General features: G+C 35.9%; 1 protein-coding gene across 3 annotated transcripts in view; it reads right to left on the bottom strand.

Annotated features, from left to right (window-relative positions):
• The window catches only part of MICU3 (mitochondrial calcium uptake family member 3), a 94,124-nt gene that overhangs the window by 49,055 nt on the left and 18,752 nt on the right, over nucleotides 1–26,317 (bottom strand). For all 3 annotated transcript variants that reach the window (XR_009538265.1, XM_060136490.1, XM_060136489.1), the window contains exons 2-3: nucleotides 8,914–9,067; nucleotides 2,594–2,625 (exon numbers count right to left, since the gene is read on the bottom strand). Coding sequence is in view for 2 of the 3 variants with exons in the window: in XM_060136490.1 (XP_059992473.1) it covers nucleotides 2,594–2,625; nucleotides 8,914–9,067 (186 nt within the window). In the remaining variant the exon portion in view is untranslated. The remainder of the gene's footprint in view (nucleotides 1–2,593; nucleotides 2,626–8,913; nucleotides 9,068–26,317) is intronic.

Below are 26,317 nucleotides of genomic sequence, written 5' to 3'. Positions count from 1 at the left end.
ATTGAGTAGAGTTCACTGCAGTGGAGGCTAGGGACTTTTAAGTTTTACTAAAAACTGTATTTCCACTCAGGCAGGAATCTCTCTCCCCTCTCCCAGTGCCTACCTTAGTCTCTTATAGGTAGTAGTGTTGTATGATAAAGAATTTGATTGGCCTTTGTCCCTGGTTCCTGGGAGGAAGACTATATCCTTGCATAACACCAAAGTTTATGCTGAGGAAATGACTCAAGATGGGGGGCTGACCTTCAAAAATAACCCCATGATTCAAGTGTTGGGGCTTTGAACTAGCCTGACCTCTGGGGAGGGGAGAGGAAAGGGACTGGAGATTGAATTCAACCATGTGGCCAATGATTCAATCAATCACACCTATGCAATGAAACCCCCAATAAAAACTCTGGACACCAAACTCAGTGGAGCTTTCAGGTTGGTGAACACATGGGTGTGCCAGGAGGGTGACATACCCTGATCCTTCAGGGAGAGGGCACAGAAGCTGTATTTGGAACCCTCCTATAACTTGCTGTATGTGTCTCTCCATTTGGCTGGCTTTGATTTGTTCCCTTATAATGATAAACTATAATTCTACATGTAGAACGTTCCTGAGTTCTATGAGTCAGTCTAACAAATTATCAAACTTGAGTGGAGTTGTGGGAACTCTCTGAATTTGTAGCCAGTTGGTCAGCAGTGTGGGTGGTCCGGGACCCCTTGAGTTGCAGCTGACAGCTGAAATGAGGGCCACCTTTTTGGGAAATGGGTCCTTAAATCTGTGGGGTCTGATGCTAACTCTGGGTGATAAGTGTCAGAACTGTATTGCAGTATTGCAAGTAGGGACTAAATAAATATTTGCTGGATTGAATTCATTTACCTAGAATTATAGATGCCTTTGAAAGGCTTTATACAATTTTTCTGAGGACAATTTTTATAACTATATACGTAATATATATGTTATAGGAAAATGAGTAAGTGCAGAAAATAAAACCGGATTGTAATCCAGGGATGAACCACAATTAAAAATTTTATTTAATCTCCTTTTAATCTAATTCTCTATCTAGGCATATTTATACAGTATTTTTGTCATTCTTGTTGCAAATATTAAATCATTTTCTGCATACTGTTTTGTAAATTACTCTTTGCATTAATATGTCATGAGCGTATTTTCCTGCCAAATATTCTTCATTTTAATTCTTTCTTTTATTCTTTCATTTTAATGGCTACGTAGCAATTGTCTATATAAGCAGTTCTGAAATGTAACTCTTTATACTCTTAAAAATTGTTTACCCAAAAGAGATATTGCTTATGTAGGTTATATCTATCAATATTTAATGCATGTGGAAATCGAAATGATACATTTTTAGAACACAAAAACACACAAGCACATATTCTATTAGTTCTCAGAGTGATGATGTCATCACTCATCATGCAGCCTCTGGAAGACTCCACTGTACACTTGTCACAGAATGAGAGTAATAGAACAAGTATCTTCTCAGTATTATTATGAAAATAGTCTTGACTTCATGGACCCCCAAAAAGGTCTTTGCACGTTAAGAAAGACCGGTTTATATTATTTTGCAATTTGCTGTTTTACTCAAACTCATGTTTTTTAGGTCTATTCATGTTGATACACATATCTCTTGTGTATTTATTCATCTTAGCTCTATATTACTGTATTGTCCTTCATATGTCTATTTCACATTCTTTTATTAATTCCTCTACTGACTGGCATTTATATTGTTCCTAATTTTTTTAGGACTCCTGGTATAAGCATACAAGTGTTTCTCTTGTAAACATATCTAGAAGTAGAATTTTTGATATGCATTAGATAGTGCCAAATTTCTCTCAAAAGACACTATACCAATTTACATTCTCATCTGATTCCTCCTTCTTCTTGTCCTTGAATTACTGGTATTGTTAGATTTCTAGAACCTGACCATCTGATGGGTGTGAACTAGCATCAGATCATTGGTTTAATTTGCATATCCCTGATTACTAGTGAGGTTGAGCTCCTTTACATATATTTATTGGCCCTTCTGGCTATGTCTACCCATTATTTTCTTATTATCTTTTGTATATTGATTTACAGGAGTTCTATATGACTACAAGACACTTAGCCTTTTCTGTTAATAATGGGTTGGCCAAAAAGTTCGTTCTGGTTTTTCATATCTTAAGAAAACCCGAACTTTTTAGCCAACCCAATATGTTGCAAGCATATTCTCCCATCTGTCATACATCTTTTAACATTGTTGACACTGTCTTTTGGTGTGCCAAAATTTTTAATATTTAATTTAGCAAAATTTGCTAATAATCTCCTTTGAGTTCAGCTTTATATATCTTATATATATGTACATATCACATTCATATATGTATACATCACATAAATATATATATATAAAATAGTGTGCAGGACTTCCATGGTGGTCTAGTGGCTAAGGCTCCATGCTCCCAATGCAGGAGCCCCGGGTTTGATCCCTGGTCAGGGAACTTGATCCCACATGCCACAACTAAGACCCAGTGCAGCCAAATAAATAAATAAATTTTTAAAAAATAAATAAATAAAATAAAACAGTGTGCATGCATACATATACCAAGAGCTTTAACCTACCTGCTTGGAAAGTGACTTCCATGTTTTAGCAACTATAATAAACATAAAAAATTAGATAATACTTCATGTAATATATATCAAAATTCAGTAACCATCTACAATCATAACTCATAACACTGACTTTTATATCTAAAAGGCAAAGTTTTTTTAATCTCAAGATTTAGACCTATGTCTGTTATGCATTATGTATTTGTTTCACGTACTATAAACTACTTAAATAATATCAGTGGAATAGAAAACACATTTTCCATAATCATTATCTTACTCTGGGGATTTCTGGATTTATAAAGTAAGTTAATTACTCCATGTTAAACATCCTATGGGCTTAAAACACAAACAATGATATTCATTAAACACTGATGTTAGAATATAAAATATTAACATAGAGAAATTATAATTTTAAGGTGTCACTCATGATCTCTGCTGTGTTAGTATCTCTGATTATACTTCAAAGGTCAGGTCTCTCTAGAATGAAGGGGAAGGATAGGGGCAAAGAGAAAAAAAGATCAAGGAGAGAACAGGTAATGTGATAGAGAGACTCTTGGCCTGTTTTCCATTCTTCTCCCCTAAAAATGTCATAGTTGAATAAAATACCTGAGATCACTTTCTTTTTCTGATTTCTCCTCACATCCCTGAAGATCTCAAACACTGTAAATCTCATAATATTAAAATAAATACATAGTCAACATTGCTGTTTCCTTGCTCAGATTTGAACACTGTGAATAACTAATGCTTGTCCAAGAATTATCTCCAGGTTTGTATGTGATTAAGTCCTATAACACAGCTGCATTAGGAACTAGTAAATATCAACTATTTCAGCTACATTACAATAATGACAACAAATAATTTTTCTACATGGCATTGTGGCCATTTCTGTATAGTTAACCATAGCTAACGTAAACAATATATCAAATTCAAGATTATAAGATAGGCATGTTTTGCTTAACTTTCTCTTTTTTAAGCGATGTAATAAGTCATTTTAAGATCAAAAGGGAAAAACTATGTTCTAAAATTTGGCAAACTGATTTTTATGAAGATAGTTTTCTTCTCTATGTAGCAACAACATCCTTCCTTTACCCAAGACAGTTGATATGCAAACATGTAATCAAGTTTAAAATCAAGATTAAAATCACAGGTCTATACAGTAGAATTCAGCATTTAACCTTAATTATAATACTTTACACATTCATTTCATAGACATCCTCCTTTACACAATGAACACAACAATGTAAATAATATTTATTATTCTGTTGCTTTTGAAATATAGCAGTAAGAAAAGAAGAAAAATAAATGGTACAAAAGTACATGCACATGCTCTTATGCAATGTTCAGAAGCTATTTATCAAAAGAGGAAGTTAGACACTCTTGAGCTTTGTAGGGTTTATGAGATTTCCAGGGTAAATTATTCACAAAAGACATATTCATTCTGCCGGATATGTCACCATGTTCAGTATTATTGGCTTTTTTTTTTAATAAAACTAAAGAGCCATTAAGATTGTTCTTCAAAGGATTTTCTGATTTTCTAAATTCCTTATTTCACATGAAGTTACTGCATATATAAATATAAGGTGAAGAGGGACTTCATTCTTTTGGATATATTTTATTTCTTAAGCTATAGGTTGATGTTTTCATTATATTTTTAATATTTTTAGTATGTCTGAAATTTTTTAACTTAAAATTAAATTAAAATTAAATAATACTTGAAGCTATATGAAAATAATTACTTATTTTAGTTCTAGATGAACAGTTTACCTCTTAGGTTCTATTTAAGTGGGTAAAACGAGAAATTTTCTTGATTTCAAACACAAAGTTACAATCAACAATCAGATCTATATCTCAATTGACATTTATTTGAACTATAATTATTAAGCAAATGTTTACATAGCATACCATTTTCCTGTTGATGTTACCATAAAATTATATTAAAGATTTTTAAAAATAATGGTTATGAATTCAAGTGATAATGATTATGATGACAATGACAGCTAGCAATGTTTATTAAGTGCTTACTGCATGTCAGGTATTACACTAAACATAACTGATATCATTCAATCCTTAAAAAACCTCATAAGGCTGCTATTTTTACTTTTATAAATGAAAAAACAAAAGATTAAATAACTTACTCAGGTTCTCAAAGCTCATAAATGAATGCCAAGGTCTAAACACAAGTCAAATTTCAATATGCTATTTTGATATGTATATGATTTAATATTCAGTCTATGAAGCATATTTTCTTTTTTGAGGTAAATATTTCTTTTTAAAACCCTACAGTTTTAAAAAAGTTTTTACAACTATCTTGATCTTTAGTTACCATTCTTAATTATGTCTTAAAAGTGCTGGTTAGAAATTAACTGATATTAATTTGTGGTTGTTAAATATCCTGTGTTTATACTGGAAACCAGTTTTTCCCCTGCAAGTGATAGTTTTGGAATATCTATCAAAAGAATCACAGCTAAAATTATTTCCAGAAAGCAAAAATCCAACAGTAGGCTTCCAGTGAATACATTACGAAGATAAAAATAAAGAAAATAATGAATTAAAAAATTTCAAATTATGAAATTTTAAACCAGTAAGCATTACTTAAAGGATAACTTCTCAAATGTTTGACAACAGTTACAGAATTTGATGCAAAAGTACCATTTGATATTGTAAGAGATATATTAATAGTTTTATCAAATCCATACCAAAAATAAATATAAAAATCCACACTGTACAAAAACAATTAAACAAAATGTATGGAACACATATATACCTACTTATGTATAAGTCTTTTCTATGTACAAAGTCCCTACACTCAGGAAACGTACAATATTATAGGAGGACAAAAAATACAGAAACAACCAATTCCAAGGCAGAATATGTTTATCTGGCACATGGTAAGTACTCAATAAATATTTCTTGAAGGAAGTGGGAGGGAGGGGGGGAGGGAACGGGAACCAAAAAAGCATAGAGAGATACAATTCTTACCACAGACTTCAAATTCTCCAAAAAAAGAGCCCTACTTAACTTTTAGCCTTTTGTATCGCTACTGTCACCTTTATTCTCATACTATGCCACCTCCCTAGGCAATCTCATCCATACACACTGCATTAATTACCAATCATGTACAGATGAATCCCAAACACATACCTCTTCCCAGCCTTCCCCCCGATCTCCAATGGAAATAATCCAAAGCATCAAAAATTAATTCATTAAAAGCTAATGTGTGAAGTAGCCAATTTGTCAAATTACCGAAGATTGAATTTTTTGAACTTTTATACATTTTTCTTTCACCTCAGTTACCTTTTTTGTTGTTGAGAATGTTTAAGATCTGTTCTCTTAGCAAGTTTTAATTATACAATGCTGTACAATATTATCAACTACAGTAACCATGCTTCCATTAGTCCTTGAGGATTTAAGTTTGGTTTTGCCATAACTCTATCTCTGAAGAAGAGATGGCTATAATTGTTTTAACCTAACTTAAGGCATTCATTTGACAGTTTCAAGCAGATTATCAAACAACTAATTATTTGGTACGATGATTTTCAGTGAATTGAAATCAATGATCAAGAGCTAGATCCTACTGCCTCCTTGATATCTCCTCTCTTACAAATCTGAGGCATTTAACTACATCATGTCCAAAACTGAAGTTGTGATTTTTCCCTTTAACGCCAGTCCCTACTGCCATCCATCCAGTTAAGCCAACCAGAAATCCTTAGTACTCACTACTCCATCATTACCATTGCCACCATTGTTAGAAGCTTCTGATGCTTGGACAAGAGTCTCCTCTCTGATCTGCTCATGGCCACTCTGGACCTCTGTAATCTGTCTCCACCCTGAGATCTTTCAAAACACAATATAATCATAGCAGGCACCTGTTGAAAACAAGACAACAGGCCCAAAATGGAGTTGCCTATGCTAAGCCCCATGTCACCCAACTGAGACTTAATTACAGTGTCAGTTATCTCCCACATGGAATCTTAAACCAGTCATCAGGAATCACCTGATCAGCAGCAGTTAGGTCATCTGTCTGACAGACCCCTACCATCTCCTGAAGGCAAGTGACCTCACAATAACCAACCTGCTTTTTCTAGCCTAATATAACTTACTTGTTCCTGCTTCCTTCTGCCTATAAAAGGCCTTTCATTTTGTACAGCTCCTCAGAGCCCCTTTATATTTGCTAGATTGGATGCTGCTCAATTCATTAATCGTTGAATAAAGCCAATAAGATCTTGAAAATTTACTTAGTTGAATTTGGTTTTTTGGGGTTTTTTTTTGCAGTACGCGGGCCTCTCACTGTTGTGGCCTCTCCTGTTGCGGAGCACAGGCTCCGGACGCGCAGGCTCAGCGGCCATGGCTCACGGGCCCAGCCGCTCCGCGGCATGTGGGATCTTCCCGGACCGGGGCACGAACCTGTGTTCCCTGCATCGGCAGGTGGACTCTCAACCACTGCGCCACCAGGGAAGCCCTGAATTTGGTTTTTTAATACACCAAATTCTCCTGCAGCTTAAACCACTACCACAGTTTTCCATTACTTTTAGGATAAAAACAAAAATGTTTAATATCAGCTTACAGACTCTGAATGATTTGGCCCCACCCATATTCCACATACCATATTCCTCCTTGCTCTTTGCACTTATAGCCACCCAGATCTTTTTTCCACTCCTCAAATGTATCACACTCCTTCTTGTCATGGCACCTCAGCACACGCTGTTTCTTCTGCTGAAATTCTCCACTCCCGATTTCCCATTTACCTAGCTAGCTCTTATGATTTCATATTTCATGGTGATATTTATTTCCCCAAGGAAGATTTCTCTGAGCTACCTGACTAGGTCACTTCTCAAAAATACACTCTCATAGAATCAAGAAACATTCTTTCATGGCACTGAGTTATAATTTGTTGTTTATATGTAAATTTTGTTGATCAGTGTTGGCTTCCTCCACCAGACTGCAAGCACCATGAGGGTGGAGAACATTTACCTTTCGTTCCCCTCACCACTGTATCTCCAGTGCCTAGTGCAGTGCCTGCCATTTGATAGTTGTCCTTGACTACATGTCATTTAATATTCTGTGAGATGAAATGGGAAGGATGCATAAAAGCACTTCTGCTGCCTTCCAAAGTACTATGGTTGTCTTGAGAAAAAATACTCTGTGATTATTTTTTGAGTTGTGAACTGAACTAGTTCCTTTTTTTCATGGAACCCAATTTCTACTTGAAAGAATAACTGACAGACAAATTATGGTTATTTAGACCTGGGTATTTGGCAGACATTTTTGTACAAATGAACAAAGTTGCTTCTTGCTTAAAGAAAACTGACAGTATTTGTTGTTAATGATAACATTTGAGATTTCAAGTAAAAATCAGAATATTGGAAAACTTGTGTACACCACGAATTTGACAGCTTTCCAATAAGTAAAAACTTTTCTAATGAGATTATGACAATATTAGTGAATGTGATTTTTAAAAAATATTGTATAATGAGATATGTCAACATTTGGAAAATCTGCATAATTTAATAAACCAACATTTTCCAGTTGATGTTACAAGATTATATAAGGGAAAAAGATCCATTCAAAGTGCAATGTAGGCCAATGTATTTTAACAAAACAGATAACAAAAAAGTTTCAAAGTCCACATTGCAGCTAAACTTTAAGAAACTACCATTAGCCAAGTATTGATACAGTACCAAAGAAGAATATCTACAATTATCTAAAAGGCTACTGAAATACTCTTCCCTTTTCCTACTTCTATATTTGTGAGGCAGATTTTGTTCAGATACTTCCTGAAAAACAATACATTGCAACAAATTGAACACAAAAGCAGATATGAGAATCCAGATGGCTTCTGTTAAGTCAGACATTAAAGTAACTTTGCAAGAATGTACATAATGCCCCCAAATTTGAGAACCACTGCTCTAACACATGGAAAGGTGAAAAACGATTAACTTATATTTACACTGCAGGAGCCATGACATATTCAGAAGAGATATGGGAAGAATTTTTGTCCAGGTCTAACTGGAGCCAGCCCTCTGAGTTATTCTGTTTAGACTGGATATACGAACTGACTTGGCAGAGTAAGAACCTATTATAAAGAGTAAGGCAGTGTTTAGTTGGATGTACTGAGAAAGAGGAAACAACAGAAATTTCTGAAAACAGAAAAGATACCAGTAGGAGTTGATAAGAAATATTAGTCTGGTAACATTGTAGAGCATAGTATCTTTTGAAACACCACATTGCTTGCTTAGTTGTTCTGAAAACTTATACCGCTCCACATTTTTACAAACTAGAGACAAGAGAAAAATCTTATAAAATTATTGAGATAACTGAAGAAATATACTTACATTTGGGCTCATCTGTTGTAACAGCCAAAATAAAATCATATGGAGTCATGAATAACTGCCCTTCACATTCTACAGAAGCAAACAAACGAAATCGCCTTTCCCGAGATGTTGCATAGAGATCTAGGTCTTCAATGTCTGTTCTGCCAACAGCAACCTAAAGTAAAGAAAGCAAGTAAGTCTGGACTGTGTGAAGTAACACCTCCTTTTAGATGATAAATGTTTTCAATTATGTTGATAGTGAATTAACAGAACAAATGAAAAAGTGTGAAAATATTGTCTTCTGGAGAACTTAATCATATTATAAATAATCACCCACATGAATAAAATGAACTAATGTTCAAAAGATCCCACAATGAATATCATTAAGGTTCTGAAGACTTTACACTGGCACTTTGAAGGACCTGCGATTTATTTCTTCAGTTTCAGAGAACATTAAATTTCTGACCTAGTAGTTTCTTCAGAAGGCACACCAACACTTGCTGAATGCCTACTATGTACTCTCTATATAGGCTTATTTATTTAATCTGAACTCTTTTCATTGTAGTCTATTAATTTTCTAAAAGAAGAAAGGGAAAGTGTGATAGGCTGTTCATGGTGACCACTAAGGAAACCACTTAGTGGTAGAGCTTAGATTCGAACTGAAGTTGCTAAGTCTACATCACTACAGTAGAGTTACCACCAATGTTCACTCTGAATTCTACCTAAGGTTAAGATGAGCAGAATCAAGAGTGTGTGTATATGGGGGGAAGGGGATCTCCTTTTGTCTTACTTAAAGATCTTTCCTTGTAGATAAATAATTTCTCACTATTATTTATTTTCTCTCTGAACTATAACAACTTTTTTAATAAAATGATTTTTTCCTGATTCCAAAAGCGATGCATAGTTACTATATATAATTTAGAAGATAGAATTTAAAATTTTATAGACATAACTGTTTTTGTTTTCTTTTTTGGCAAAAAATGGGGGTTATACTATGCTGTTCAGTAATCTCATCCTTTTTACTTATTAACACATTTTTGACCAGAGACATATTATGGCTACAAAATCCTCCAGTCAATAATGTGTTAATATATCATGTGTCATTTTTCCATGTCACTAGTCTAGTAGACCATTTTTAGTAACTATATAATATTTAATAGTAAATGTTTGTAGCTTAACACAATTAATGAATTCTAACTGGTTGACTATTTAGTTAATTCATAGTACTTTACTATTATAAAACAATGTTATAACGACCAGCCTTGAAAATATTTAAATATATCTACAAATAGTTCCTTGGGGTAAACTCCTAGGAGTAAACTTGATTGGTCAAACAAAATCATTTCATACATATTATCAAACTGCCTCCAGGGAGTTTATAGCAATTTACATGACTAGCAACAATATAAAAATTATATTTTCACACATTTCATAAAAAATTATATCAGAAAAAAATTCTTATTTAGGATGACAAGCTTAATCTCTTTATAGTCTCTTCTATGTCTACTAAGTCACTATGCAAATTATGTACAAATTGTCAAAATTATTTAAAAATCTAATATTTTGAGAAGTTGTATCAAACAAACCATAAGAAGTTTCAGTAAGGAAACTACATTTTGTATTTCTAAGTTACACCTTACTAAATGAAAAGCCAGGCAAATGAGTAATCTTTTTCCACTGTTCTGAAGACTAAGACTTTTCAAAACATTACAGAAGTAGTCAAATAAAAAATTAAAAAGAAAAATTTTAACGCCATTTTTTAGTGGCATGTATAAATAGGGAGAATCTCAGTCCTTAAGGAATATACAATCTATATGGAGGGACAAAATACTACTTGGAGAGACAAAAGGTACAAACATGGAAAAGAGAATAAGTCAAGTTAGAGTAAATAGAAGAAAAACACAATAGATTGAGGTTAATATGAAGCTTCAGGAAGAAGAAAATATGAATTTTAATGTCAGGAAGAGATATGAACATTCTAGGTTGACATGGCATATTTGAAGATGGTAATAGTCTTCCTGGAACAGAACATTTGCATTCATGTAAAAGGGTAGGTAAATTGATAACAATTTCTGAAGGTAAGACTAAAGCACCAGGATTTAATCTGACAGAAAGCAAATGGCTTTAGGAGATTCTTAAGTGGAACAACGACACAAAGAAAATGGTGCTTTAGAAAGATAAAGCAACCTGGTACCAGACATAAGCTAGCTCAGCAGTATATTAATAGCAATACTCAGGTAATCCATTTGTATTGGGAAGTTATTTTGGCTCTACCATGGGTAAGGAGACACTCAATCACTCAGTGTCAATAACAAGCGATAAGCTCCCTGAATACTCCTCCCTGAATATTCCTCAGGGATCAATCTACCATCTTAAGTCCCCTTCTGCATATATATCCCAGCAGTTTCTTCTTCCTCTTTGGGCAGGGAAACCAATACTGTCTGTGACCACAGTTTACTCTCCTGCTTTCTTCTTGCTAAGCCACTTCCTTGGACCTAGGTGGCCCCAATCAACCATGACTCATCTCCACTGAATTTCCTGGAGGACCACTGAGTGGGGAGCACTCACTGTTTCTGCACCACAATCTGAAGTCATGCTTCAATCTAACATCCGGAACGATGTTTTGCCACGATTTTTGCCTATTTTGCCTATTTTTGCCTATGACCTAATATGGACTTGATCTGTGACTTCTGCCCTTACCTGGTACTGCCATTGCTGCTCATGAGGTGCCTGTGTTTTCTCATCAAACTTTCCTTCCTTAAGCCCAGTCCCAGCACGCCAAAGCTGCCTGACCGCTGCAGCTGGGAATCTGATCCACCTGTGAGCTGATGCTGACAACTCCTCTTTCTCCTTAATGTTTACTAACAATCAATTAATGAAGCCTGTTGTTCTCCCTCTAATTTCTCACATCCACCCACTGTTAACTACCTTTGTTTAAGCACTCACTATTTCCCTAAAATTTTACAGTAATGGACTATGGTTTTTGCCTCTAATCCATCCTATATTAAGAGAAAGAAAGAAAAAAAGGCAGAACTGTGCAACAATTTGTATTCTTTAAACACCCAAGGAACGGTATCAGAAGAAATCTGAGTTCAAGGTTGTCATTAAAACTCCACTGTACGTATGAGTTCTACCTCTTGTTGCCTTAGCAAAAGTACCCATCATTTTTGATAATGGCACTAGGTGCCTACTGGTCTATTTATCACCTTAAAAGAAGGTGTGGGGAGGAGTTTGGGAATGGTTTGTGTCCCAGACAAAAAAATATATATCCTAAAAGGGAAGAATATGATTTACATATAAAAGTGATAACCAAAGCCTTGGTGCTTAAATGGGCTTCCTGCTACTGCAGTTGTGTTGCTTCTTCCATTGCCTCTGATCAATTTAGTGTAATAAATCACATAGTGTAATAATACACCCAGGCACTGCTCAAATGAACCATGGACTTGTAGAAAGTAAAATACAATTTTCTCATGAGATCACAGTAAACGGGCCTGATCCTAGAACAGTCTAGTTATCATCAACTGGGAGGACTGAGCTCATCTGGCTGAAGGATGGGATGGGATAGACAGCAGAACAGGAAATCAGTACTTGGGTTTTTTTTTTTTAATTAATTAATTTTAATTTTTGTCTGCATTGGGTCTTTGTTGCTGGGCTCAGGCTTTCTCTAGTTGAGGTGAGCACACAGGCTTAGTTGCTCCACAGCATGTGGGATCCTCCTGCACCAGGGATTGAACCTGTGTTCCCTGCATTGGTAGGTGGACTCCCAACCACTGTGCCACCAGGGAAGTCCCTGGGTTGGTTTTTACACTTTCTGTTCTCTTACACTGACTGATTTGCCTGTTCATACTCAAATGCCATACTGCTTTAATTGCTATAGCTTTTGATTATGTTTCTGACATTATGTAAAGCAAGACTCCATCTTACTGTCAATCTTTTTAAAATATTTGTGCTGAGTGATATGCAATTTTTTCTTCTAAGTGAACTGTGAAATTAAGATGTCAAATTCTGTTTTAAAAACCCCACTGAGGTACTTCCCTGCAGTCCAGTGGTTAAGACTCCACAATTCCAATGCAGGGGGCATGGTCAGGGAACTAAGATCCCACGTGCCATGCAGCGAGGCCAAAAAAAAAAAAAAAAAAAAAAAATCCCACTGATATTTTGTTTGGGAGGACATTGAATTTTGTGTAATTTAGGATGACTTGATTTTTCCCAACTGGGAACCCGGATGTCTATTTATTCAGGTCTTCAACTACATCTTTCAGTAAAGTTTTACAGTTTTCTCATATAAGTTTTTAAAAAATTTTGGTAGATTTACTCATATATTTCATAGTTTCTCTGTAATTGTGAATGGAACCTTTTATTGCTATTACATTTTCAATTGGTTATTTCTGATGAATGGGAAAGCTACTGACTAGTAATTTGCTTTGTATCCAACTAACCTTACTAAATTCCTTCATTAATCTTAATAACTTTTTTCTTAGATTTTCTAGGTAGATAATCATAAGTTCTTTCAAAATAGTAACAGTTGTAACTTACTTTTTAATATTTAAATCTCATCTTCATTGTCTTAATTACTAAAGGTTTAAGTTTCTAAAAATGATGTTGAATAATATCAGGAATATTAAGCATTCTTGTCTTGTTCCATAGTTTGCAGAGAATGCTTTTAATGAATTGCCATTAAATGCAATATTTACTATTGGTTTTGATAATTATCTTCCACCTTAAATCAGGAATGGGTGTTTACCTAGTCTCCTTTGGTCACTGAAAATAAATGAGTTTAGAATTAGAATGGTCTTTACAGATCATTTGGTCCTCTTGTTTTTTTACCTTTCTACCAGAATAACAACATTAATATGGTCCCCTACCAAAAATTAAAATGTGTTGGGCATAAACAGAAATAAACAGAAGCATAAACAGAAATCCCCAAACAAAAACTCAAAAGGAATTGGACAAAACTCTATACTATTTACATTATCTTTTAACTATTTTTGGTTTCCAAGATGAATATTTAATATCAACTACTGAGCTAACGTGAATTCATTCATTCAGCAGACACTTTGTGTATGCCTACTACATACAAATGAATTCATTATAAAATAATTAGTCAATTGGAAGATAACTTTGTCTAAAACTATTTTAGGGACAAATATAAATAAATAAGCTTGGTGTAATTATGTCTACTTTCAAACCTTTCAGTTGTCTACATGCCTCTTTCTCTGCAGTTTATGAACAGACTATTTTCTTAATGAATGCTCTAATGGCACAGATGAAGTAATTTTTCTTTTTTTTTTTTTTACTGTGGTAGAGTTCTAACCAAGTTAAACTTTACAGTGTTTTGGAGGTTGACAAGGAGCAGAGGTCCATGAAGGTCAGCTGAGGACACCTGACCTGACCTACTAGAATCTCTGAGAAAACGGACAGCTTCAGACCAGTAGACCACCAAAGGTCAGAAGGAATTCAGACCTTTAAAAGATTCAGCTTTGCTTTTGAACTTTCCAAAGTTTAAAAAATCTAAACCTTCTGAAGTTATTTTAACATCACTACTATGAACACTCAGAAGCAAGAATCAATAAATAAAGGTAGAAAATGATACTCAAACTGGTTTTCTAATCTTCTTGGCAATGACAACGATCTTGTATCATGTTAATGTTCTGAGCCTTTCAAAAAACAAATACAACCATTTCCCTTGAGCATACTGGCTTGAATCTGTGGGTATAATCCTTATATTACAAGGAGCAGGTTAATTACACCAGTATTCACTGGCCGATCTACTTTAATACCTTTTTTGCTCATCTAAATCCAGTATATCTTGGGAATTCCCTTAGGACTCCGCCCTTCCACCACAGGGGGCCCGGAGGCCTGGGTTCAATCCCTGGTCAGGGAACTAAGATCCCGCATGCTGTGCAGCAAGGCCAAAAAAAAAAAAATATATATATATATATATATATATATATATATATATATATATATCTCAAGTATATCTTTTAAAAGTCAATTTCCAAAACCTAAAATTAACCTAAACATCTTTTATAATATGTACTGTTTCAGTAAATTATACTTCTTACATCATAAATTGCCAATACAGTTAAAAGTCATCAATAAGTAAAATGTACCTAAGGCGAGAGGGAAAATTAACCAGAAAGCAAAAACCTGAATTATATCCATTTAGTTGTTAAGACATTAATTGCTAAAATGTAAATCTTTATTATAAATCCAATATTATGTACCTAAAAAATAAGCCTTTCAAAAGTGGTAAAGTATAACTAGACCATTTGTGAACCACAGGGAAGAGACTGACAGGTGTTATACAAGTCATGTTCATTTAAGAAAAATTCTTAATTTCTATAGGTGGACAAATTAAAAAACAAATATTTGGGGGCTTCCCTGGTGGCGCAGTGGTTGAGAATCTTCCTGCCAATGCAGGGGACACGGGTTCGAGCCCTGGTCTGGGAGGATCCCACATGCCGCGGAGCAACTAGGCCCGTGAGCCACAACTACTGAGCCTGCGCATCTGGAGCCTGTGCTCTGCAACAAGAAAGGCCGCGACAGTGAGAGGCCCGTGCACCGCGATGAAGAGTGGCCCCCGCTTGCCACAACTAGAGAAAGCCCTCACACAGAAACGAAGACCCAACACAGCAAAAATTAATTAATTAATAAACTCCTACCCCCAACATCTTAAAAAAAAACACACACACAAATATTTGGGAAGCTGAGGAAGTGACAGCCTTTATATCGTTAAGAAATATAGTAAAGAGAAAACCTGTAGGCTTATAACGGCTAGAAGAAGAAATAGCCTCTAAGAAGCTGGAGGGCAGTAGAAGTACAGATGGAGCTGAAGACCAGCTAGTTTAGCTTCTAAGAAGTAATTTCTCCAAAGTAAATACAACAGTTTCCACGTTCCATTTTTTTCCTGAAGATGCCTCTTTAAAATGGCCTACTTTATAAGGTGAAATCCTTTTTCTGCATGTACTCTTGCCTTCTTTCTTTGTTTTTTGTTTAGTTTTTGTTATTATCAGCAGACCCATTGAGAAACCTCTTAAATGCAGGAAGACTGAAACGTAATTTTTGTCAGGCAATAAGTAGAACATCAAACCATGGAGTTTATTAATTATCGATTTAAAAATTTTGCTCTAATTAAAACTTCTTAAGAGATTGAATTTGGGACTTCCCTGGTTGCGCAGTAGTTAAGAATCCACCTGCCAATGCAGGGGACACAGGTTCGAGCCCTGGTCTGGGAAGATCCCACATGCTGTGGAGCAACTAAGTCTGTGTGCCACAACTACTGAGTCTGTGCTCTAGAGCCCGCGAGCCACAACTACTGAAGCCCACGTGCCACAACTACTGAAGCCCATGTGCCTAGAGCCCGTGCTCCACAACAAGAGAAGCCACCGCAATGAGAAGCCGTGCACTGCAATGAAGAGCAGCCACCGCTCACGGCAACTAGAGAAAACCCACGCACAGCAATGAAGACCCAACGCAGCCAAAAAAAAAGACATTGTTAAAAAAAAGAGAGGTTGAATTCAATTAATATTATTTGTACCTTGAATTCAAGTTTTCCCTGTTTTTTGTAAGAACCAGAGTCTTTATTGTGAGAACTCTGATACTGAAATAGTGTCCTTGACTCCCTCTTCCTCTCACCATCTGAGGTTGAAGATACTTAAGGACTATTTGTAGTTGCTTCACATCAGTCTCTGGAACCAATCCTGTCTCAAGTTGGAGGTGTCCAAAGATTTTAAGGCCAGAGATTTGGGTGGTGGTGTCTGTCTTGTTCTGGGACCAGGAACTGAGCTCCTGATTTGATTCTTATCATCAGAATCCATCCTTTATTTCCCAGTTCCAGTACCTGATTTCCTACCTGTGCCTGAGACCTTCTCCCGATCCTTTAGTAGCTCCCCTGGAACTACAGCACGTGCTAAGCTCCCCACTCCAGTGCTTGGTATTAAGCTGCTATTTACCAGGTCTCCCTGATGCCTCATTCTAGACTCTCTCTGCTATAGAGATCCACTAGTTATCAATAAATTCAGTGGTTGCCTACTGCTAGAACTTCATGAAACCAACTAAGCTAATCCTAACCAAAGTCTAGTCATAGCCTGTTGATAAAAACAAGAATGAGTCAAACTTCACTCTATGCCTGGAATGAGCTCCGGGAACTGTACTGGTCTCTGAGCAATGGCCAGCTCCAGGAATATTTTAGACCAACTTCCGTTTCCTGTTCAGCTTTTCAGTTCCTCTGGAGGTGAGCCCTGATACCTTTGCAGCTATGGCCAAGGAGATGAATCTTTGCTCCATATCAAGTGGTCAGTGGGATTCTTTTAGTCAGACTCTTAGGAGAGTGACCTGCAAGAAAACTGCTGCTGCCACACCCTCTCTACCATGTGAGATGCTACTCCAAATCAATCCTACTTAATCACATCCCTTGTATTAACGTATCCTAGACTTTGACAATACACCTTCCCTGAGAGTTAACCCTGTACCTTGGATAAATACTAGCTATTTCCTTTATATATCCTACTATTCTGTCGCTTGTACTCTTTCCTCCCCATTCATACTGTGTTGCAGTTACCTGTCTACATATGATTAACATAGTGCATGGCATATCTAAGGGGCTTGGTAAATGTTTATTGCGTGAATGAATGAATGCTTATGGATGAAAAGATAATTGGGAACGGGATAATAAATAGCCAAAGGGATACTGAGTGTGGGTCAGATGGCAGTGAAGGACAACCAGAAGAGAGGCTTCTAATTCCAAGCTGGGAATCTAGACTGAGATAATAAAAGAGAACCTAAAGCTTTAGTGAGAAAGGTACCACATTAAACTTAGGTGTATCCATCTTTTCAAAGTTGTTCAAACATACCATCTTCATAACTAATGTTGGTAATTGTTTAAGATATTTATTGCAATAAGAAGCCTTATGGGATTTATTTTTAATTTTGACTGTTTTTTATTTTAATAGAGTAAAAATTCCGGTAACATGAATCTCTTCTTAAGTGCAGATTCAGGCAAAAGTATTAATAACTTCTGGTTTAAGTCTTGAAATTTGGAGCACTCAATTCTCAGGCACTCCTGCCAAGTGACTGCAACATATAAAAACTGGGTAATTCAAGTTTTTCTTTTTTTTCATATTTAGATTTTAAAACAGGGTTCCACATACTTAACTTTTTAAAGTAATTACTGATACTAGGTATATATTACTTCTGTTGCCTTCTTTCAGTTATACATTACCAATTTTCTCCTACAATAAAGATTAATTTTTGCTTCTATGATATCTTTCCAAAAAGGACAGTAAAATTCACAAATTCTAGCTTCTGACTACAGGAATAACAACAACAACAAAAATGGACAGTATAGGGCTTCACTGCTGGCGCAGTGGTTGAGGGTCCGCCTGCCGATGCAGAGGACATGGGTTCGTGTCCCGGTCCGGGAGGATCCTGCGTATCGCGGAACGGCTGGGCCTGTGAGCCATGGCCGCTGAGCCTGCGCGTCCGGGGCCTGTGCTCCGCAACGGGAGAGGCCACAACAGTGAGGCCCGCGTACAGAAAAAAAAAAAAAAAAAAAGGACAGTATAACTGATGAGAATTTTATCAGTATATGAATTAGGGAAGGCCAGAAAGAGAAGAATATAGGTTTTCACATTTAACTGAACACTGGGAGTTACAACATAGAGGAAGGTGCTTGGTTATCATTAGAGAAAAAACAAACATAAATATAATTTGAAAGAGATTCAAATTTGGTAGATTACACTTTTTGCTACGTGGAGGACTGACTGCAAGAGAGGGCAGCAGTGGAGGGGCAAGAAGCCAGCACAGGAAAGGTGTAGAAGATGTAGCATACGATTTATTTGGCAAAATCCTGAACCAAGTACAAGACCCAGGCTGGGGACCTTAGCCAAGAATATAAGTGATACACAGGGGTTCAAGCAGCAGGCAAATTTGCTGAAGTCCACTATTCAAAATTAGAATTTTAAATTTTAATTTCTAAGAACTTCATTTCTTTCATTAATAAAGAACAATTCATTGTGAAAATAAAGTATCATCAAACTTCAAATAATGAAACTACAGCATGTGTGATTTTCACAAATATTATATTTTTTTTAATTTTTAAATTTTATTTTATTTACTTTTTTATACAGCAGGTTCTTCTAAGTCATCAATTTTATACACATCAGTGTATACATGTCAATCCCAATCTCCCAATTCATCACACCATTACCACCACCCACCCCCGCGGCTTTCCCCGCTGGTGTCCATACGTTTGTTCTCTACATCTGTGTCTCAATTTCTGCCCTGCAAACCGGTTCATCTGTACCATTTTTCTAGGTTCCACATATATGCGTTAATACACGATATTTGTTTTTCTTTTTCTGACTTATTTCACTATATATGACAGTCTCTAGATCCACCCACGTCTCATCAAATGACCCAATTTTGTTCCTTTTTATGGCTGAGTAATATTCCATTTTATACATGTAACACATCTTCTTTATCCATTCATCTGTCGATGGGCATTTAGGTTGCTTCCATGACCTGGCTATTGTAAATAATGCTGCAATGAACATTGGAGTGCATGTGTCTTTTTGAATTATGGTTTTCTCTGGATATATGCCCAGTAGTGGGATTGCTGGATCATATGGTAATTCTATTTTTAGTTTTTTAAGGAACCTCCATACTGTTCTGCATAGTGGCTGTATCAATTTACATTCCCACCAACAGTGCAAGAGGGTTCCCTTTTCTCCACACCCTCTCCAGCATTTGTTGTTTGTAAATTTTCTGATGATGCCCATTCTAACTGATGTGAGGTGATACCTCATTGTAGTTTTGATTTACATTTCTCTAATAATTAGTGATGCTGAACAGCTTCTCATGTGCTTCCTGGACATCTGTATGTCTTCTTTGGAGAAATGTCTATTTAGGTCTTCTGCCCATATTTGGATTGGGTTGTTTGTTTTTTTCATATTGAGCTGCATGAGCTGTTTATATATTTTGGAGATTAATCCTTTGTCCGTTGATTCGTTTGCAAATATTTTCTCCCATTCTGAGGGCTGTCTATTCATCTTGTTTACGATTTCCTCTCCTCTGCAAAAGCTTTTAAGTTTCATTAGGTCCAATTTGTTTATTTTTGTTTTTATTTCCATTACTCTAGGAGGTGGATCAAAAAAGATCTTGCTGTGATTTATGTCAAAGAGTGTTCTTCCTATGTTTTTCTCTAAGAGTTTTATAGTGCCCGGTCTTACATGTAGGTCTGTAATCCATTTTGAGTTTATTTTTGTGTATGGTGTTAGGGAGTATTCTACATTCATTCTTTTATATGTAGTTGTCCAGTTTTCCAGCACCACATACTGAAGAGACTGTCCTTTCTCCATTGTATATCCTTGCCTCCTTTGTCATAGATTAGTTGACCATAGGCGCGTGGGTTTATCTCTGGGCTTTCTATGCTGTTCCATTGATCTATATTTCTGTTTTTGTGCCAGTACCATATTGTCTTGATTACTGTAGCTTTGTAGTATAGTCTGAAGTCAGGGAGTCTGATTCCTCCAGCTCTGCTTTTTTTCCCTGAAGACTCCTTTGGCTATCCGAGGTCTTTTGTGTCTCCATACAAATTTTAAGATTTTTTTGTTCTATTTCTGTAATTTGCAATTTGATAGGGATTGCATTGAATCTGTAGATTGCTTTGGGTAGTATAGTCATTTTCACAATATTGATTCTTCGAATCCAAGAACATGGTATATCTCCCCATCTGTTGGTACCATCTTTAATTTCTTTCACCAGTTCTTATAGTTTTCTGCATACAGGTCTTTTGTCTCCCTAGGTAGGTTTAATCCTAGGTATTTTATTCTTTTTGTTGCAATGGTAAATGGGACTGTTTCCTTAATTTCTCTTTCATATTTTTCATCATTGGTGTATAGGAATGCAAGAGATTTCAGTGCATTTATTTTGTATCCTGCAACTTTACCAAATGCATTGATTAGCTCTAGTAGTTTTCTGGTGACATCTTTAGGATTCTCTATGTATATGTCATGTCATATGCAAACAGTAACAGTTTTACTTCTTCTCTTCCAATTTGTATTCCTTTTATTTCTTTTTCATCTCTGATTGCCATTGCTAGGACTTCCAAAACTATGTTGAATAACAGTGGTGAGAGTGGACATCCTTGTCTTGTTCCTGATCTTAGAGGAAATGCTTTCAGTTTTTCACCATTGGGAATGATGTTTGCTGTGGGTTTGTCATATACGGCCTTTATTATGTTGAAGTAGGTTCCCTCTATGCCCACTTTCTGGAGAGTTCTTATCATAAGTGGGTGTTAAATTTTGTCAAAAGCTTTTTCTGCATCTATTAAGATGATCATATGGTTTTTCTTCTTCAATTTGTTAATATGGTGTATCCCATTAATTGAGTTGTGCATATTGAAGAATCCTTGTATTCCTGGGATAAATCCCACTTTATCATGGTATGATCCTTTTAATGTGTTGTTGGACTCTGCTTCCTAGAATTCTGTTGAGGATTTTTGCATCTATATTCATCAGTGATATTGGTCTGTAATTTTCTTTTTTTGTAGTATCTTTGTCTGGTTTTGGTATCAGGGTGATGGTGGCCTCATAGAATGAGTTTGGGAGTGTCCCTTCCTCTGCAATTTTTTGGAAGAGTTTAAGAAGGATGGGTGTTAGCTATTCTCTAAATGTTTGATAGAATTCACCTGTGAAGCCATCTGGTCCTGGACATTTGTTTGTTGGAAGATTTCTAATCACAGTTTCAATTTTATTACTTGTGATTGGTCTGTTCATATTTTCTATTTCTTCCTGGTTCAGTCTTGGAAGGTTATACCTTTCTAAGAATTTGTCCATTTCTTCCAGGTTGTCCATTTTATTGGCATAGAGTTGCTTGTAGTAGTCTCTTAGGATGCTTTGTATTTCTGCGGTGTCTGTTGTAACTTCTTTTTCATTTCTAATTTTATTGATTTGAGTCCTCTCCCTCTTTTTCTTGATGAGTGGCTAATGGTTTATCAATTTTTTTATCTTCTCTAAGAACCAGCTTTTAGTTTTATTGATCTTTGCTATTGTTTTCTTTGTTTGTATTTCATTTATTTCTGCTCTGATCTTTATGATTTCTCTCCTTCTGATAACTTTGGGTTTTGTTTCTTCTTGTTTCTCTAGTTCCTTTAGGTGTAAGGTTAGATTGTTTGAGATTTTTCTTGTTTCTTGAGGTAGGCTTGTATAGCTATAAACTTCCCTCTTAGAACTGCTTTTGCTGCATCCCATACATTTTGGATCGTCGTGTTTTCATTGTCATTTGTCTCTAGGTATTTTTTGATTTCCTCTTAGATTTCTTCAGTGATCTCTTGGTTATTTAGTAACGTATTGTTTAGCCTCCATGTGTTTGTGTTTATTACATTATTTTCCTTGTAATTCATTTCTAATCTCATAGCGTTGTGGTCAGAAAATATGCTTGATATGATTTCAATTTTCTTAAATTTACTGAGGCTTGATTTGTGACTCAAGATGTGATCTATTCTGGAGAATGTTCCATGCTCACTTGAGAATAAAGTGTAATCTGCTATTTTGGGGTGGAATGTCCTATATATATCAATTAAATCTATCTGGTCTATTGTGTTACTTAAAGCTTCTGTTTCCTTATTTATTTTCATTTTGGATGATCTGTCCATTGGTGTAAGTGAGGTGTTAAAGTCTCCCACTATTATTGTGTTACTGTCGATGTCCTCTTTTATAGCTGTTAGCAGTTGCCTTATGTATTGAGGTGCTCCTATGCTGGGTGCACACATAATTGTTATATCTTCTTATCATTATGTAGTGTCCTTCCTTGTCTCTTGTAACATTATTTTAAAGTCTATTTTATCTGATATGAGTATTGCTACTCCAGATTTCTTTTGATTTCTATTTGCATGGAATATCTTTTTCCCCTCACTTTCAGTCTGTATGTGTCCCTATATCTGAAGTGGGTCTCTTGTAGACAGCATATATATGGGTCTTGTTTTTGTATCCATTCTGCAAGCCTGTGTCTTTTGGCTGGAGCATTTAATCCATTCACGTTTAAGGTAACTATCAATATGCATATTCCTATGACCATTTTCTGAATTGTTTTGGGTTTGTTTTTGTAGGTCCTTTTCTTCTCTTGTGTTTCCCACTTAAAGAAGTTCCTTTAGCATTTGTTGTAGAGCTGGTTTGGTGGTACTGAATTCTCTTCACTTTTGCTTTTCTATAAAGCTTTTGATTTCTCCATCGAATCTGAATGAGATCCTTGCTGGGTAGAGTAATCTTGGTTGTAGGTTCTTCCCTTTCATCACTTTAAGTATATCATGCCACTCCCTTCTGGCTTGTAGAGTTTCTGCTGAGAAATCAGCTGTTAACCTTATGGGAGTTCCCTTGTATGTTATTTGTCATTTTCCCTTGCTGCATTCAACAATTTTTCTTTGTCTTTAATTTTTGCCAAGTTGATTACCATGTGCCTCGGCATGTTTCTCCTTGGGTTTATCCTGTATGGGACTCTCTGTGCTTCCTGGACTTGGGTGGCTATTTCCTTTTCCACGTTAGGGAAGTTTTTGACTATAATCTCTTCCAATATTTTCTCAGGTCCTTTCTCTGTCTCTTCTCCTTCTGGGACTCCTATAATGCAAATGTTGTTGCATTTAATGTTGCCCCAGAGGTCTCTTAGGCTGTCTTCATTTCTTTTCGTTCTTTTTTCTTTATTCTGTTCCGCAGCAGTGAATTCCACCATTCTGTCTTCCAGGTCACTTACCCGTTCTTCTGTCTCAGTTATTCTGCTATTGATTCCTTCTAGTGGAGTTTTCATTTCAGTTATTGTATTGTTCATCTCTGTTTGTTTGTTCTTTAATTCTTCTAGGTCTTTGTTAAACATTTCTTGCATCTTCTTGATCTTTGCCTCCATTCTATTTCCCAGGTCCTGGATCACCTTCACTATCATTATTATGAATTCTTTTTCTGGAAGGTTGCCTATCTCCACTTCATTTTGTTGTTTTTCTGGGGTTTTATCTTGTTCCTTCATCTGGTACATAGCCCTCTGCCTTTTCATCTTGTCTGTCTTTCTGTGAATGTGTTTTTTGTTCCACGGGCTGCAGGACTGTAGTTCTTCTTGCTTCTGCTGTCTGCCCTCTCCAAATATTACTATTAAATATAATACAATTATGATTTCTTGGCTTCTAGTGGGCATATTCTAATTAGATATGTTAAAATTTTTTATAGAACCATTTTTCACAGAACAGGAAAAATACAGACATTGTAAGTTTAAGTTAAGGTATCAGTGCAATATTTTTAGATGTGGCATATTTTTTTGGGAAAATGGAATTTTTTATATCAAAAAGATGTCGCACAACTGCTACTGACAACTACCCGGAATGGATCTCAGAGTTGGCACATAAATTATCTTATTTGTAAGCTTAAGGTAACACAACAGAAAAATGAAATCATAGAAATCTAGAGGTAGAAGAGACTTTAAATTTGCTTTTCATTTTACTGCTTCCAGGAAATTGCAAAAGAAGGAACACTTCTGAACAGATTTTATGAGGGCAGCATCACCCTGATACCAAAACCAGACAAAGATATCACAAAGAAGAAAACTGCAGGCCAATATCATTGATGAACATAGATGCAAAAATCCTTAACAAAATACTAGCAAACTGAATCTAACAATCCATTAAAAGGATCACACATCATGATCAAGTGGGATTTATTCCAGGGATGCAAGGATTTTTCCATACTCACAAATCAATCAATGTGATACACCATATTAACAAATTGAAGAGTAAAAACCATATAATCATCTCAATAGATGCAGAAAAAGCTTCTGATAAAATTCAACATCCATTTATGATAAAAACTCTCCAGGGGCTTCCCTGATGGCGCAGTGGTTGAGGGTCCGCCTGCCGATGCAGGGGACACGGGTTCGTGCCCTGGTCCGGGAGGATCCCACATGCTGCAGAGCGGCTAGGCCCGTGAGCCATGGCCGCTGAGCCTGCGCATCCGGAGCCTGTGCTCCTCAACGGGAGAAGCCACAACAGTGAGAGGCCCACGTACCAAAAAAAAAAAAATCTCCAGAAAGTGGGCATAGAGGGAACATACCTCAACATAGTAAGGCCTATATATGACAAACCCACAGCTAACATTATACTCAATGGTGAAAAGCTGAGAGCATTTCCTCTAAGATCAGGATGCCCACTCTTGCAACTTTTATTCAACATGGTTTTGGAAGTCCTAGCCACAGCAATCAATGAAGAAAAAGAAATAAAAGGAATCCAAATTAGAAAGGAAGAAGTAAAACTGGCACTGTTTGCAGATGACATGATACTATACATAGAAAATCCTAAAGACACCAGCAGAAAACTACCAGAGCTCATCAATGAATTTGGAAAAGTTGCAGGATACAAGATTAATACACAGAAATCTGTTGCATATCTATATACTAATAATGAAGTATCAGAAACAGAAATTAAGGAAAACAATCCCATTTACCATTACATCTAAAAGAATAAAACACCTAGCAATAAACATACCTAAGGAGGCAAAAGACCTCTACTCTGAAAACTATAAGATTCTGATGAAAGAAACTGAAGACAACACAAATAGAGGGAAAGATATACCATGTTCTTGGACTGGAAGAATCAATATTGTTAAAATCACTATACTACCCAAGGCAATCTACACATTCAATGCAATCCCTATCAAAATACCAATGGCATTTTTCAAAGAACTAGAACAAATAATATTAAAATTTGTATGGGAACACAAAAGAACCTGAACAGCCAAAGCAACCTTGAGAAAAAAGAACAGAGCTGGAGAATTCAGGCTTCCTGACATCAGACTACACTACAAAACTACAGTATTCAAAACAGTATGGTACTGGCACAAAAACAGACACACAGATCAATGGAACAGGACAGAGAGCCCAGAAATAAACCCACACACTTATGGTCAGTTAATCTACAACAAAGGAGGCAAGAATATACAATGGAGAAAAGACAGTCTCTTTAATAATTGGTACTGGGGAAACTTGACAGCTACCATAAAAGAATCAAATTAGAATATTCTCTAACACCATATACAAAAATAAAGTCAAAATGGATTAAAGACCTAAATATAAGACTGGATACTATAAAACTCCTAGAGGAAAACATAGGCAGAACACTCTGACATAAATTGCAGCAGTATTTTTTGGGTCCCTCTCCTAAAGTAAAGGAAATAAAAGCAAAAATAAACAAATGGGACCTAATTAAACTTAAAGGCTTTTTCACAGCAAAGGAAACCACTGACAAAATGAAAAGACCACCTACTGAATGGGAGAAAATATTTGCAAATGATATGACCAAAGGGATTAATATCCAACACATATAAATAGCTCATACAACTCAACATCAAAAAATCAAACAACCCAAATAAAAAATGGGCAGAAGAATTGAATA

This window comes from Lagenorhynchus albirostris, chromosome 21 (genome assembly GCF_949774975.1).
Source record: "Lagenorhynchus albirostris chromosome 21, mLagAlb1.1, whole genome shotgun sequence".
Lineage (NCBI taxonomy): Eukaryota > Metazoa > Chordata > Mammalia > Artiodactyla > Delphinidae > Lagenorhynchus > Lagenorhynchus albirostris.
This window is presented reverse-complemented; position numbering and strand designations above follow the sequence as displayed.